The sequence below is a fragment of the Orbilia oligospora genome (assembly GCF_000225545.1).
Source record: "Orbilia oligospora ATCC 24927 unplaced genomic scaffold scaffold00117, whole genome shotgun sequence".
NCBI classification, from domain to species: domain Eukaryota; kingdom Fungi; phylum Ascomycota; class Orbiliomycetes; order Orbiliales; family Orbiliaceae; genus Orbilia; species Orbilia oligospora.
The window spans coordinates 63,323-78,506 of NW_011645674.1; the positions used below are offsets into that span (position 1 = coordinate 63,323).

Below are 15,184 nucleotides of genomic sequence, written 5' to 3' on the forward strand. Positions count from 1 at the left end.
GGTTAAGGCGAGAGTCTCCATTCACTCCAACTTATCCAAATGCTCTAATCTTGTTAACACCGTCTGCTTCGATGCTTCTTCAATCTCACCCGCTAAGAAGACTTCATCCAATATCGCATAGACCTTATAGAAGTTGAATACTAAACCCCCAAACTATCAGCACTCTCCTCCGTCGTACCAACCACTCCTTATATTAAAATAGATATAATAAAAAGAAAGACATACCCAAATCCAGCTCACAAACATTCCCAAAAAAGGCATCAAGTACTTCGACGAAGAAGTGGATCGCTTCCAAATATGCTAACTCGTTATCATTCGCATCGACACAGACGCAGAAGAAGAGACCGGCGTAACGACGGTAGACAATTTTGTTGTTTCGGAACTATCCCTCCCACCCCGGGTGAGTTGAAAATAAGCATGGGGATTGTTATGTTTACATTAGAAGTGATTTTTTGAAGCCCCGTACCTCGACGAAGTTTGATTGGTATTTTTGATCTCGTGGAGCAACGAGGCGGTGGACCTTTAATTTGTAGAAGTATATTAGTACAATCCCATATATAAAACAAGTAATATAGAGAAAAATACCCACCTCGCCCTTTAGCTTAACTTTTTCATCGTCCTAATTAATCCAATTAAAAACATCGCCAACCCGGTTAGAAAGTCCACAATAACCCTCCAAATAGCCTTAACAGAAACAGATGGGGGGGAATAAAAGCAAAGGCAAAATGTACATCATACGGAGCGTACCACTTTGCCAGTCGCGTTTTGCCCCTATATATTTATATCAAAAAATAGAAAATAAATGAGCGACCCTTCCCTCCAATTTCATGGTTATAGATTTAAGATTGTAGCTAAAATCCCGGGTTTAGCTGCCGTGGTGGGAGAGAGCATACTGTCGGTTCTGGATAAGAATGAAGGAGAGCACCATGGCTGTTGCTGCTGCTGCTGCTGTTACTGGTACGGGACTATCGGAGGCGACGATTGAGATACCTCATTCGGAGGTATATTTCGGGGTGGGATTTCAGTCGAAGTGACGTTGGCTTATGATGCGGAGGGAATTGGAGGATGGGGAAAGTCGCGAGAGTGCTTGTCGCAAGCTCAAAAGGAGCTTACTTGATCGCGGGTCGGATTAGCGAGCGAGCTTGAAAGTTCGGCAACGCAAAAATTACAACAAATTCATTATACAAAGTATCCCTTCAGTTATTGGATCTGGAGAGTAACCAAGATTTATTGCTAATATTAAAGCTAGCTACCCACTTAACTAGTATGCAAGTATCCAATTGTATACAATGCCCCTTGGCCTAAATAAACTGGAACGAGCTTCTACACAGAGGACAAGAACTCGTACTACTCGACTTGAACCATCTCATCAAACAGTTCCCATGGAACTTGCGTTTACAAGTTCCGCAGGCCTTCGATGGCAGAGTCCGTTCCACCTGTGCCAAAATAGAGTAGCAGATAGCACACTCCTCCACCCCATCTAGATGTAATTTCACATTCCTCTGGAATAACGTTAGTCCGTCCACGATTGATCCGCCCTATTAAAATTCGTTAGTTTCATCACCCGAAGAGGACTTCTGCCGGCTTTTTGGGGGTTAAGTAAAGTAAAGTACCTGAAGCGCAATAACAGCCTGACACGCCAATAACCACGTCTTCCACTGCTTCTCCGAAACTGCCACTCTCCTAACTCCCTTAACTTCTACCAACTGCAGTGGGAAGCTGGCCGGCAGCTTAACCATCATTTCCATAGTCGTCTCATCAACTTCGTAGGTAACTGTAATCTCCCTTGCCGTCCTACTAATCTTTATAGCCAATCCCTCAGGCCTCTCATCCGTGCCGTCCAGCCATTTTTCAACCTCTTTAAACTCGAGATCGACAAGAAGTGGTGAAATAAATTTATCCGTGAATGGCAGAACATTATCCTTCACCTGGTTATTCGAGTCGCTGAACCAATTTTTTACCAGCGATGGGGAATATCGGAGGGATAGGTAATAGACGTAGATCATCAAGGTTCTGATGTAATGCAAATCCGGCGCTCCATACGCCGAAAAAGTGGGATCAAATGCCGCGACAGGGTATTTGGCACCATCAATTGGTTTCGCACGTGCGTGGCCTAGGATTTTGAAAATGAAGTCTAGGAGTTTATGAATATACTCCCCGGCTTTTAAACTTTCAACATATGACGCTTTGATACGGAAGGACTGTGGTCGATGGTTAGTATTAACCGGGATATAGCGCACTTCCGTTCAGGGCAATGGGAACGCCTACCGAATTGACGAAATGATCATAAACCAACACCCAAGAACTAAGATACCCTTGAATCCTCTGTAGTTCTAACTGCTCCAACAATGTCGGATTGAGTATTGCATCCTCTTCAACAACCGGAGGATCAAGCAGAAGCGATAGTAGCTCATCTGGCAGGGAAATCTCCAAGACCTCATCCTTTGACAGGGCAGCATCAATGGATACTTGCTCCTGCAGTTGCGGAATTCGGCGATGTAAAAGGTTAAATGCGACCCCTTGAACATCATCCGTATTCCCTCCTAGCAGTTGATATAGTTGCTCAGATTTCGGGCGTGAATCTTCGGCTTCGTCCCTGTCTTCTTTGCTAACGGTGGGGCGTGGGCCAACAGCTGCGGGATCATCAAGAAAGTGTAATGGCATATTCATGAGAGCTCTAGAGAGGGCTCCGCAATATCCCTTAAACGCTTCATTTTGAAGCGGTGCTGTGTCTTCATTAGTACAAAACCCATGAAGTAGTCTTAGAAAGCTATCGGACATACCGGCAACATCGGTCAATAATGTCAACCAGATACGATAAAATCTTGGAAGAAACCAATCCCATGCATCTGAAAGGTCATCATTGACAAACTCATCCTCTTGATTTGTCGCTCGAATTTCCTTGATGACTTCGTAGACAGAGAAAGTGGAGAGCAACGTAGCGACTGTGTCTCCGAGGCTGTTATACATCGCCTATAATTCGTCATTAGCTCCTAGTATGATATAGACAAAAGTAAATTTGTTGGCTACAATACCGAGAAAGAATATTCCATCACAGCAAACAAATCATGCCAAAATGAACCCTGGAGCTTCCTAAGAACTGGGAGCACCTTTCTCGACATTCGCATGATAGCACACAGAAGACCAGGAGACTGCAAGGCCAAAACCTCGGGAGGAAGTTCTTCACTCAGCCAACTCAATACCTTCTTCATAAGTAACAGACCTCGTTGGGCTGGAACGTCAGTGGAATTTTCCACAAGGTCCGATGTCCACATCTCGTTCAAAAGCGAGAGTTTCGGGAATGCTAAAGTCCTGTTAGAAAGCTAATACCCCATGAGGTTGAAACAGAAAAATACCTTTCTCAATGGCATCTTCAGCTTCAATCCCAGATACATCGCTAACAAGCCTGTTTCTGAGCTGAACAACTAGCGGTGTAACGGTAAAAGTATCATCCCTCAAGCCCGCCAGCACCGCAATATCTCTAAGAATGAATTTATCATCCTTCTTCTTCCCAATTTCCAGGTTATCGACCCATAGAACTGCGTCCTTACCTGTTACCCCTTTATGGCGTAACACCTCTACAAGCGACCTTAACGCGCGAGCGTGATAGTACGCTTCAGGGGTGACAGGAAGGACCGTACTCTGCTCAGACAACCCGAGCAGTGTCGAATTCACAAAATTGATACCATTCTTACCATTTCCTACCGCCAGTAGCTTCTGAGTAGTTGTATAATCCTGAACAGCAGCATATCTCACGGCTTCGAGGCTACTCGCAAGATCCTCGAGTACTGTCCGCTTGAGAGGTGTGCTTTCATCTGGGACTCCAAGTTTATCGGCTACAACCTCGGCAACAATCAAAGAGTACCTAAGGAAAGGCCATTGAAGTCCCGGTGAAATCTTAACTATCGAAGCTGCTACTCTCTTTTGCGTATTATCGCCAGGTGTCGAACCTTCGGTTCTGGATAACACCGAAAGCATGAATGTTGCCATACGCATAGAGACGCTGAGTTTATCACTATCCAATACTTCCTCGGCTTCTTCGAAGTCTTCAACTGGATCAACGAGGAAGACAGAATCTCCGAGGGGCCTAATGGCACTTAGCGAAGCATCCGGACGAGTCTGGAACACCAATTCCAGATGCTTCCTCCAAGTTTCGTCATTGTATGACATCGCTGTCGTAAGATCGCCTTCCCTCGACAAGTCCGCATGTGATAGAACACATAAAGCCTTGCTCACGAGTAATCGGATACTTTATACACTAAGTTAGCACCAAGAACAATATTTCATCATGATCCCACGTTCATACCTTATGAAACTACCGTCAGTTGGTTCGAGTACCAGACTAGCCAATGTCGACGCAATACCCTCCCGAATTTGATTAACCTCTGGATCATTCAAACTCTTCTCACCGCAGAGCTTGACGAATAATATATCAGCTTTCTTAATATTATCTTCCCCGGCGGTTTCCAAAATCAATAATAGAGTAGTGATAAGCTCCCGTCTTAAGCTTTGACTGATACTCGCCAAAACTGCCGCAGGTACACGATACAGCTCCGTCAAAATATTTCCTGTCAGGGTAACGTCGTAACTTCTGTCGATGGTAATTTTGTGCAGTTTCTCTGCAAGTTTGACAGCCATATCTGCTTTTAATTGCCTGGATACTAGCGACTCGGGCGCCTGAATTGCAACGATGACCATCTTCCAAGAAGCTTCATCTGCCTCAGTCAAAGCTTGCTCGCACTCGTGTCGTAAATACCCATCGAGGTTCGCAGACTGAACGCATGCTTTCGTATGGGCCCTCTCAAAATTATAGATGAACTGCAAGATTGCTTCCCTGTTCTGCGAAATGACTAGCAGATCAACAGTTTCCTCTAGAATTCCATGCCCACTCGAGCTATCCCAATATTTTTGGTAGGCAAATAAGGTATTGAAAAAATGCTCTCGAGCAGGACTAGCAACCAAAGTTTGCGAATCCTCGACGAGATATCCGTGTAGAGCAACCCTACAGCTAGCATCTCTTCGGATGGTGCTATTTGCAGATTTAGATATCGATGCTGCGAGAGCTGCCGCTGCAACATTAGTGCCACGGCTAGATTTTGAGCTGTTCACCGAATATCTTAATAGATCCTGTTCACCGTTGTTCAATGCCAGAATAGCCCAATGTTTCTTGTCGAGAGTGTGATACATCGCTGCCGTTAGTTGGGCCCACGCATCCACCGCCGCTAAACTCTTCTCAAGAGCCGCAGCGTCATCGACTGTGGAGGCTTCTACCGCCGCCTCAACTTGCTTAGCAAGCTCACCAATCAACCCTTCGACCTGCTGTTTAACAAACGGAGTGTCCACATCTGTCACTACCTTCATTGCCTTGGCAAGAACTGTGGGTACGTCGGAAAGACCTATTCTCCATGTGGCCAATTCTTCCTTTGGTTCAATGAACGCTTTAAATGGATTTCCAAGATTCACAGATACGATTTCCTTTCTAATGTTGTCGCTCAGGAAGTCCTTGGAGAGGAAGAAAGCACACATTTGAAAGTAGCAGGACCAAGCTTCGGGACGGTGGTCTTTAGGCTCCATACTGCCGCTTAGGCCATCTACTATTGCTGTTAGGAATTGTTGGACTTCATCGTTGATACTTGGCAGGGCCTTTTCGGGGAGGGTCTCGATTAGAGAAACAAATTTAGACCAGAATTCCGATGGAGCACCTTGGCTGCCTTTGGCGACATATCTCTTGACAACTTTAAATGTCGGTTTTTTCACTGTCGCCGCGATTTCCCAACAACCAGGGAAAGCTATTTGACATATAATTAGTCTAGCCTCCTAAGAAAATGGTTATACTCATTCAACATACTCTCATTTAATGTCAGCAAGGTGTCTAGGAACTTTTGGTTCGATCCGAGTTGGTTGCTCGTCAGAGCCTTTTCGATCATTGCCGGTGCGATAAAATGTAACGCCGGTTCGACATAATCTAAATCACTGTTCTGTTATGGGCCGTCTACTTTTTCCACAATGCAAGTTTATAGACCACCAACCTTTCCTGTTTACAAGGCAAGTCCTTAACAAACTATACACCGCCTGCCGTAGATATGGATCTGAGTGATATGCGAACGTCCACAACCGCTTTTCATTCATGAATGATAAATACGGTTCGTCATGTTTCGGTTCATTCGTCCCCATTTTCGCCATGGCCGCTATAATATTATTACATTAGCAATAGCCTCCTCACTCTCAGTGCCACCGTACCCAAAAACGGTCGAGGTTATAGGAAGGGCAGCATACAAACCAAATGCGCCGCGGCCATAATAACCCCCTTCATGACCCTGGCAAACTTCGCTTCCATCTCATCAGGACTATTATTTCTCTCGTCGCTCAAGCTATTAACTTGTTCTTTCGCCTTAACATTCCCACAAAAGTCCATGATAGCCATCTGATATGTCTTCCACACCAACCCGATTTTTTCGTCGGTAGTGAACACTTGTCGGAGCGCATCTGTCGCAGCGGCGGAAACCGATTGATCGCTGTCGTATAACCCGGCCAACCAACTTCCTGCGACTTGGGGGAGGTATGGCACGAACGCTCTTCGAGTTTTCTCTGCGATCCCGCCGAGGACTTTATGTGCGAGTTGACGGATACGGATCGTATTCTCGAAGGAAAGTCTAGGGTATATTTGGACCTAAAATGAATTGATAAAGAAAAATCCAATAAGACCATTCTATAAGCCAATGATACTCCTCCATCAAAACGGGAGAAAGAGAGAAGAGATTTAGGAACGCCCCCCAATCCATACATAGCAATTAACAATGGCATTCTCAATGGTCGCCTGCTCCGTCACATAATCCAATAAATCCGCTAACGCCTTCTCCTTGGTAGTATCATCCCTCTTTAGCAGATTACTAAATACAACTACCTGAGCTGGTGTCGAGATAGACTTAATATCCGGCGGCTCGGTAAAGAACGATAACGGTGACGACGATGTTCGTTCTCGAGATGTGAATCCGAAAGCTGATGAAGATGATGCACCAAAGGCTTTACCGCTGAGAGCGGCAGCAGCGCTCGCGCTGCTTGCCTGTGTTCGCTTCTTGCTGCTCATCGGGGTGTGTCGACCTTCTATTTGGGTAATTCTTCCGATCAGAGGTTTTTCCCTTCGATTTGGTCGTGGGTAAGTATGATAATAAGTACTTTGAGTACTTAAGGTTGGTGGAGTTTGGTGGGGGTTTTAACTGATAGCTGAGCTTCGGTTAGTTCGAATCATTCTAAATTCACTATGAACAATCGCTCAAGCTATGACGCTGTGCTGCATTTACAACACCCGCCAACACCGAATGTTAGACCGTCGATTACTTCAGCAGATACCTATTTACTTACTTGGTATTTAGGTAGTTAGGTAAGTCGAGAAGTAATAACAAATAGATTTCAAAACATCAGGTATCTGATTATCCCTCGCTGAAAAATATATAAACCCTTAGGTAAGTATGTAAGTAGCTAACTAACAAGTTGCAGAAGGCCATAAGGTTGACTGTACAATTTACAAGTTCCCGATCTAAATACCATTCTATCCGGATACACCTTCCATATATGCAGTATCGTGCTGTCCCATCTCATCTCATATCATGTCACCCAAGGAAGCAAAGGCCCTACTCTAGACCGACTTAACCTAACTTCATCATAGCCTCGTCCATTTCCTCGTCACTAATCTCATACTCATCCCTCCCATTCCCATTCACAGCCTCTTCGGCCTGATCAACCTGCATCCTCTCCATCTCTTCCTGCTGGATTCTCACTTTCCTCATATGTGCATTTAAATCCTCCAAACTCCAAGTACTTATCCCCTCCTGGTCCTTCTGCGCAAATGGCTGTGCCATAGTCCTCAAAAACTTCTTGGCCGCGGCAACACTCATATCCACACTAAGATTCATCTCCGAATCTAATAATGCTTGCGCAATCCACTTGGGCAGCTGATTCCGTTTCTTCCCGAATCGTTTATCAGCCAAAACCATGATCCCGTAGTCGTCTTTCCCTCTCAAAACACGCCCAAGGCATTGCGCTGCATGTCGCATCGCGTCGAAGGATAAAAAGTCGTTTTCTTTGATGCGAAAGTTCTCGCGAAGAAATTCAAGGCGGGCCTTTAGAATCCTAGATTCAGTGTACTGGAACGGAACACCAATACAGATGACAGTTCGGCCGTATTGGTGGTCGAAATCGATTCCTTCAGAGACCTTACCGCGGGCGACGCAGAGTAAAACGGCGCCACGGCCGTTACAGCAAGCTGTGCGGTAGGTTTCCAACGCTAGTGATGTTTCTTGGCTATCTGGTGTTTCCACCAAAATCAACTTGTATTTCCACACCTCATCGAGAATTCCCTAGATATCCAATCAGTATGATAAAACATTTGTTCTAGATGGAACCAATAATAGTAAGCCTACCATTCCCTGCCACATGCTAATAATACTTTCCATATAAAGATACGACGGAAAGAAGATAACTAGCCCATCCGGCGTAATTTTCGAGAACTCGATCATGAGATTTCCGTAATTTCTCACCACACTGGGGTCGTTGCGGATTTCAAATCGACTACTTATGGCGACTTGATCGCTACCCCTCGTCACCACCATGGGTAAGAAACTCCGTCTGGCAAGCGTCATAGCATATGACTCTTGTACCACGCAATCAAACTGCAGCATCTTGGGGTACATCTCCAGGGGCGAGATTGTTCCCGAAGTGATAACCACAGACCAAAACCTGTCGAACACCGGTTTTATGGCTATTGATGCGTCGAGGCATGTGAAATGAAAGATGGGGTTGGGCACTGTAGCTGTCTCCGATTCAAAGGGTTCTAATATTAATAAGAACCCTTTCTCGTATGTTGCCACTAGTGTCGCAAATGTCGCTACCTCCTGTAAGGCTTGGAACTCTTCTACGTTAGATAGTTCCAATGTTCGTATCAACGACGTTAGACGCTCTGCACAGAATCTACACACTTTCGTTAGCCGCATGCACTCGAATTACCTTAACTTTCGTTCATACCTCAATGGCTTCTTCTCAATGAAAGTCAAATCCTTTAGATGTTGTAAGAACGACGGTGGTGTCTCTGATATCACATGGAGGACTTTCATTCTCGTCTTCAAGTATTCCACGAATCTCTTCAAGAACGCCACAAAGTGTTCAGCTCGCCGTATATTTCCCGGAACCGCCTCTTTCAGCAAATCGTCCGGTAAGACCGGGTTTGCCATGAACGAATCTTCTTCTCGCGCTGTGCTTGCATCTTGTAACCCTTCCACCAGTTTTGCATATTCTTGTTGTAGTTTATCGGCATCTGTAGATTTCATATCCTCAATCTTTTTTTCCAAACTTGTACACCCTCTTGCCGCCTTCCTCAGCGAGTCTTCCGTTATATCAATACTTAGAGACTCAATGCAGACGTTGTCGATATTGTGGGCCTCATCGAAGACCACTATGCAATCTTTCGAAAGCTCTTTTGATACCCGTTCCGCGATTTTAGGGTCGAGAAGGTAGTGATATGAGTATATGATGACGTTGCAATATGGCATCATCCTCCTTGCCGTGAAATATGGACACTGCTTCTGATCCTCGCCATATTTCAGCATTCCGTCTAGCGTATAGACACCCGGTGGTATTAGGTTGTGTGGTTCCAAAAGGTCCAAGTTCTACACTGAGTCAGCATACCCCCCTACTCAACCTCCGTCGGTATATAAGATCATGACCCACATCATGGTATATGCACGACTCCACCTCCTCGCCTTTCTCCTTCTTTTCCTTCACAAACCCTGCCGTCAGACTCCTACACCGGGCATCGACCACAGTTCCCTTCTTCTCTCGCTTAACACTAGGGTGCAGACATAGATTCTTTCTACTTGTCAACCCTAGTCCACGGAAATCTTCGACCTGGCCCAGCTCTTTCGCGCGGTACTCCATCAACGCCTTTAACTCATAAAGCGCCTTTTCGATCTCAGACATTGTACGGGAGCAGTAGATGAGTTTTCGATGTTCTGGATAGTGCTGTTGGTAGGCGACGATAAGAGAGAGGAGGGAAACGGTTTTGCCGGTGCCCGAAGGCATTTCTATATGATAAATTAGCAATTGCTATCGTAAAGAAATCAGTAAGATATGAAATGTATCATACCCAGCACACAATGTCCACCAGCATCAAGAGTTCCTGCAAAAAGAACCCCCCACCATACTTAATTAGCAAAGGATTCCTTCTTCGCCAAAACCAAACCACAATTAAGACCATTAACCGACTACTGACTCTTCAAATCACACATGTATCTTTTCTCCCCGGTCCATCGTAGATATATTCAGAAGACCTTTCGTAAGCCACTCCATCCCGGCGAGAATCTTTATCATAATGTTGGTTTTTTTTTGGAGGGTAAAAAAGTTTAATACTGACTGGAATTGTTCTATGAACCCCAACGGTTAGCCAATTCCTGCTGCCCTCTCATCTCGTTTTTTGGCCGAAATGAAGAAGGCTCACCAGGGTATATCCGTGGATACGGAAAGATGACCGGGAGGTCACTGTATTAGATAGTGATTAGCAGTTTGCCTTTTCCATATTGTGGAGCTAGAAGTTATGACGTACTCTATTTGGAATCGCATCGTGGAGGTTAAGCAGCGCGTGGGAGGTTAATTGCGATGCGATGGCGAAGCTTTGGAGATTTTTGGGTGTGAAGTCGCGACGTTGAGCTTTAAGCTACACGCGACAGGATTTAGACAATTTGGCGACGGGTCAACGCATCATGCATCTATGACACCGGCGGAATCGAACGGATATGATAGGTCAAACAATCGGCCCGAAAGCCTAATAAACCAGTTCTCTTCTTATTCTCTCGCTCTGTAGTAAACTAACATGCTAATAGGACGACTAGTGTCTAAAAAGCTAAATATAACCGCAGCTCTCCGACTTTTAAGGAAATGAAAATGCTACCAGTTCGAAAATGTACAGAGTGTAGAATGGGAAGAATAAGACAATAAGGAAAACCCATATGCAAAGAGAACTCGACAGCTACAAAGGAAAAACAAAAAACAAAAACAAAAGGAGTGAGGCAAAGAAAAGAGACAAAGTAAAAGTAGTCAAGCAGTGTAATTAGGTATTAAGAAGAATCTCTAGGCGGCGACATATTTGCCGCTCACAAGTTTCCTGACGATGTGCACTTCCTTCCATTCGCCTTTCGGCTCAGCATTATCTTCCATGTCGTCTGCGAACGGATCCTTTTCGGCTTCAGTGGGCGCTTTGAATACTTCAATTCCAACCCCGCTGCCCGCATTCCTGATGTCGTCACTTCCAAATATTTCCCACCGGACTTCAACGGGGGTAGGCTTCGCCAGGCCTTCCGTATAAATCCGGGCTATCAGCTTTCCGCCGGCCTCGTCCGCAAGTTTTACCTCGGGAATTCTCCACGCTATCCTCGATCTATCCTTGAAGAATGTAGCCGCCGGCTTGGACTGGCACGAGGTCGCCTGGGCGCCCTCAATTCCTGTCACAATCACCAAGTTTCGTAGAGTTGGCGACGAGAACGGGCTATCTGAAAGTTTTTGGTTGAATAATGGGTTAGGCTTGTAATTGAGGATCAGTGATGCTTGATGGGTTTCCATCTTCCAAGCCGGGGTAAAGATTATCGGTGGACAAGATTGCATCGAAGCCTCGTCCATCCTCAATTGGTATCGGAATGAAACCGCTGTCCCCCTAAGGTTCACCAGCGATACCGAATACTCCCCAGGCTTTGAGCCAGGAGTGATATGCGACTGATTTAATGATATTTTATCCATCATTCCATATTGGTCAAATCTCATCGACTCGTTCGTCTGCACAGGCGCGCCTTCGGTAGGGTTATAGGCCAGAGCGATTTCTCCAATAACGGTGACCTTGGACGTTTGCCCTGCTTCGAAGTGAGCACTAACATGCTCAATCAACGACGCAGAAAGTCCAGGCTCATGTAAGGAGGGATGCTTGATGATTGCTTGGGCTCCTTGAGAGGCAGCGGACAGCCCTGACGTTATAGATTGGGTGTCCGATCCAGCGTCAGACGCTAATGTGGACTGTCTGACCATTTTCAGGGGCGTGAAAGGAGAAGCTAGTGAATGATTTAGGGTTGATGCTGTAAGGGGTGTCGCCAGCGGTGTTGATGTCGTAGGAATGGTGGTGTCGATCGCCATAGGGCTAAATGATGGAGTCGATTGAGCGACAGACGGGGATGTCTCGCTATTTCCTGTCAAGGAAGGCGAAATGGCTTCGATGGTTTCAGGCGATTTGGCTGTTCCGTTAGTTTCAGCAGGAGGGGCAGCGGGGGTATTCGTGGTAACTGTCGCGATTGCAGTAACAGGTGGCGCATCTGGTACGCCCGTATAAATAGTGTTTCTAACATCTCGACGGCCGCGATTACGCTTAGATACGGTTTGTTGCTATTTCGTCGTTAGTTTTTCTAGATCACTAGATTGTAGAGTATAGCACCGCACTTACCGCTCGGAGAGTAGTCGCCACTTTAGTCATAGCATCTGCGGCCTCAGCCTCTTCTTCAGGAATGACATCGTTTCTGATCTCGAGCTTGAAGGTCGGTGCTTGCTCGGGCCTAGAGGTGCTATTGTTAGCTCTACATATTTGGTTTCACAAAGTGAAATGTGACATACTCATGCATCTCAATGTCTGGGATTTCATCGACCAGACTCTTTTGCGGCGGCGGAACGCTGTACCCTTCAGCATCTTTGGTGATTTGCTAGAAAGGTGGTCTTGTTAGGTACTTAGTCTATACTGCTAAAAGGCAATATATTGCTTACCTGGTTGGTTGAAGATTGCGTCGGCGTTGTCGCATCAGCCGAACCCGGGGATGCTGGGGACGGCGCAATCGGACTAACCGGAGAAACAGATGTGTCCAGTCGTTCCGGTTGTTCGCGAGTCGTGGAACTGACCTCAGCAGTAGCAGGAACCGAGAGATTATGGGCGGAGGCACTCGGCGAATGGGATCCGAAACCAGGGGCCTTGCTGAAGCTGCCCAGGCGATCGTTGGAAGTTCGATGTTCAACGGGCGATTGGTTCTGGTACGGAAATATGGAACTGTTCCGGCGGCCCTTGAGAACGGTTCCTAGCCTTCGCAAACCACCACCTAAACCATGGCTGGCTATAGGGTTTCCACGGCCGTGTCAGCGTGTGGTTCGGTCCATTCATTCTCAAGCGGATAGAACTTGAAATCTTACCTTTCTCCGCCGAACCAGATGACTGAACACTAATCGAGTCGTCTGTTACAATAGATGGTGTTTGTATAGCCGGAGGGGCCCGCTGACTAGGCGGCCTGCTTCCGATGCTTGCCGAAGATTTGTTACCGCACACACGGTGAGCAAACGCCTTGATTTCGTCAATAGTGTTCACATCGAGTAGTGATTGAACCGTAGCTTCCATCAGGGTCTTGTGGTGATCCATCTGGTCGAGTTCCAATGTTTGCATCCGAGTGAGGGATTCTCTGAGCTGGGTGACCCGTGCCTCATCCACAGCCTGAAACTGCTCGAAAATGAACGGCGACTGGCTCTCCCAGTTCGTCAAAGCTTCCTTCAAACCTGCAGTAGCTTCTGCAACCTTGGACGGCTCTGCCCGCTTGCCCTTCTTCTTAAGCTTCTCGACCTTGTCCTCGTTGGTATCAATGGATTTAGCCAAGCCGTTGAGATTCCCTTCCATTGTTCTCAAACTAGCCCATTCCTTGTTGCTTGTAGAAAACTCTCGGATTGGGCGCTCGACCTCCAGCTCCAGCTTCTGGCAGTAGACATGGTGGGAGTGCGCCAGAGTGTTCGTCGAACTAACGATTCGCTGCCATGGTGCTTGGAAGAGACTACGATAGTACCACAGGAGTGGTCCGTCAGTTGACTTTTACATCAGTTGGTTTATTGGGTGGGTGGAGGATGTGGGTGAGTACCCTAGCTCCGAAGCCTCGCTGGGATTGGGACGCTTGCATAGTTTCTGAAGACCCTGAACATAGGCCTCTTCTACTTTCCGTCGCTCCTAAGAGACCGTCCTCTAAAGCATCAGTGATCGAGTATTCTCCCTGTTGTCGGTGGGGGATGCGGGTGGCGGTGGGTATCTTACGGCAAGCCAGTCGGCGATTTCGGTGTTGAGGACATGGACCCGTTGCAGTCGGTCACGGAGGGCATTGAGCGACGCGTGGTGGGAGATGGTTGTCTATTGCCATGTCAAGCGGGTTAGCCCAAATGAGATCAGATCAGATCGGATCAGACCAGATCAGATATTACATGCGTCGGTTGTTTGTTAATGGGGAGGGGGGGAGATTGAGGTCGAAGTCCAGGTCGGGATCCATGGAAATCCCAGGCCGAGGGATTTCAAATTAAAGGGAAGAAGTAAGGAAGGAAGAACAACAGGACAAGATAAAACTCACGGGAATAGCAGGGTAGTCGGTGCGCTCCATGATCCGGGTGCTTGGGAGGTATATCTGATCCTCCTTGATGATGTCGAGATTAATGGAGGTGACAGACCGTTGAAGTGGGAGATGCAAGCTGGAGAAGGATTTCCAGAAGATGGATGAGAGCGAATTGGAGTTAGTTGGACCAGAATGGCGGCCGGTCCCAGTTGGGGTTAACGTTTGGGGGTAAATGTGGAAACGGCTGCTCAGAATGGCTAAAGAGGGTTGGCTGTTGTTCCTGGCTGGACACATGCCGAGCAATTCTTACATAACCCTCCGCTTATTACAATATAAAATACAATACAGGTAGTTCTTTGGATACTATTATAGTAGTATAGTAGCAGTGGTAGTAATAGCAGTAGTAGTTACAATTTAAAGATTTGATTTTGATAATATCGATAGGATATGGGATTCTCTATATATTCCCTCGGAGTACTCGCGTTCGTAGAGAATGCAGAATGTCATGAAGTCCTGCGCTGGCGATGCCCCCCGCCAACTGCCAGGCTGCATGCAGGTAGACCCGTCCATACATACATACAGCCTACACCCTACATACTACTCCATACATACATACAGGACTAAGAGGTACGTACAGCTGGCACGACATCTCCCAAGAACAGAACAGAACAGAACAGAATCCGTCAGAAATACTTGTCAGATCAGATCTGGTTCTTGCTTCGTTTACTTTCTTAGTTCAGTCCATTGGTATTGGACCGCCCTTCTCATAGACACGTTCCCTTTTTTTTTTCTCTCTCTTCCCTTCCTTTCTT

The 15,184-nt window shown here is 46.4% G+C and overlaps 4 protein-coding genes across 4 annotated transcripts; all 4 read right to left on the reverse strand.

Annotated features, from left to right (window-relative positions):
- Positions 1-21: 21 nt before the first annotated feature.
- Positions 22-829, reverse strand: AOL_s00117g16 (uncharacterized protein; the record flags this gene model as incomplete). Its single annotated transcript, XM_011127179.1, has 6 exons — positions 22-140; positions 226-382; positions 467-520; positions 590-619; positions 748-771; positions 812-829. 6 exons carry the CDS (start codon positions 827-829, stop codon positions 22-24), a joined length of 402 nt encoding a protein of 133 aa, XP_011125481.1.
- A 472-nt stretch (positions 830-1,301) lies between these two features.
- AOL_s00117g17 (uncharacterized protein) lies at positions 1,302-7,087 on the reverse strand (the record flags this gene model as incomplete). The annotated part of the gene is made up of 11 exons (XM_011127180.1): positions 1,302-1,538; positions 1,614-2,201; positions 2,269-2,726; positions 2,784-2,973; positions 3,036-3,304; positions 3,357-4,249; positions 4,307-5,789; positions 5,849-5,965; positions 6,030-6,188; positions 6,277-6,670; positions 6,785-7,087. 11 exons carry the CDS (start codon positions 7,085-7,087, stop codon positions 1,302-1,304), a joined length of 5,091 nt encoding a protein of 1,696 aa, XP_011125482.1.
- A 559-nt stretch (positions 7,088-7,646) lies between these two features.
- Positions 7,647-10,074, reverse strand: AOL_s00117g18 (uncharacterized protein; the record flags this gene model as incomplete). The annotated part of the gene is made up of 4 exons (XM_011127181.1): positions 7,647-8,357; positions 8,421-8,967; positions 9,022-9,662; positions 9,724-10,074. 4 exons carry the CDS (start codon positions 10,072-10,074, stop codon positions 7,647-7,649), a joined length of 2,250 nt encoding a protein of 749 aa, XP_011125483.1.
- A 1,044-nt stretch (positions 10,075-11,118) lies between these two features.
- On the reverse strand, positions 11,119-14,666 carry AOL_s00117g19 (uncharacterized protein; the record flags this gene model as incomplete). The annotated part of the gene is made up of 8 exons (XM_011127182.1): positions 11,119-12,414; positions 12,473-12,581; positions 12,640-12,725; positions 12,787-13,127; positions 13,204-13,829; positions 13,914-13,999; positions 14,084-14,176; positions 14,391-14,666. 8 exons carry the CDS (start codon positions 14,664-14,666, stop codon positions 11,119-11,121), a joined length of 2,913 nt encoding a protein of 970 aa, XP_011125484.1.
- Positions 14,667-15,184: the final 518 nt, after the last annotated feature.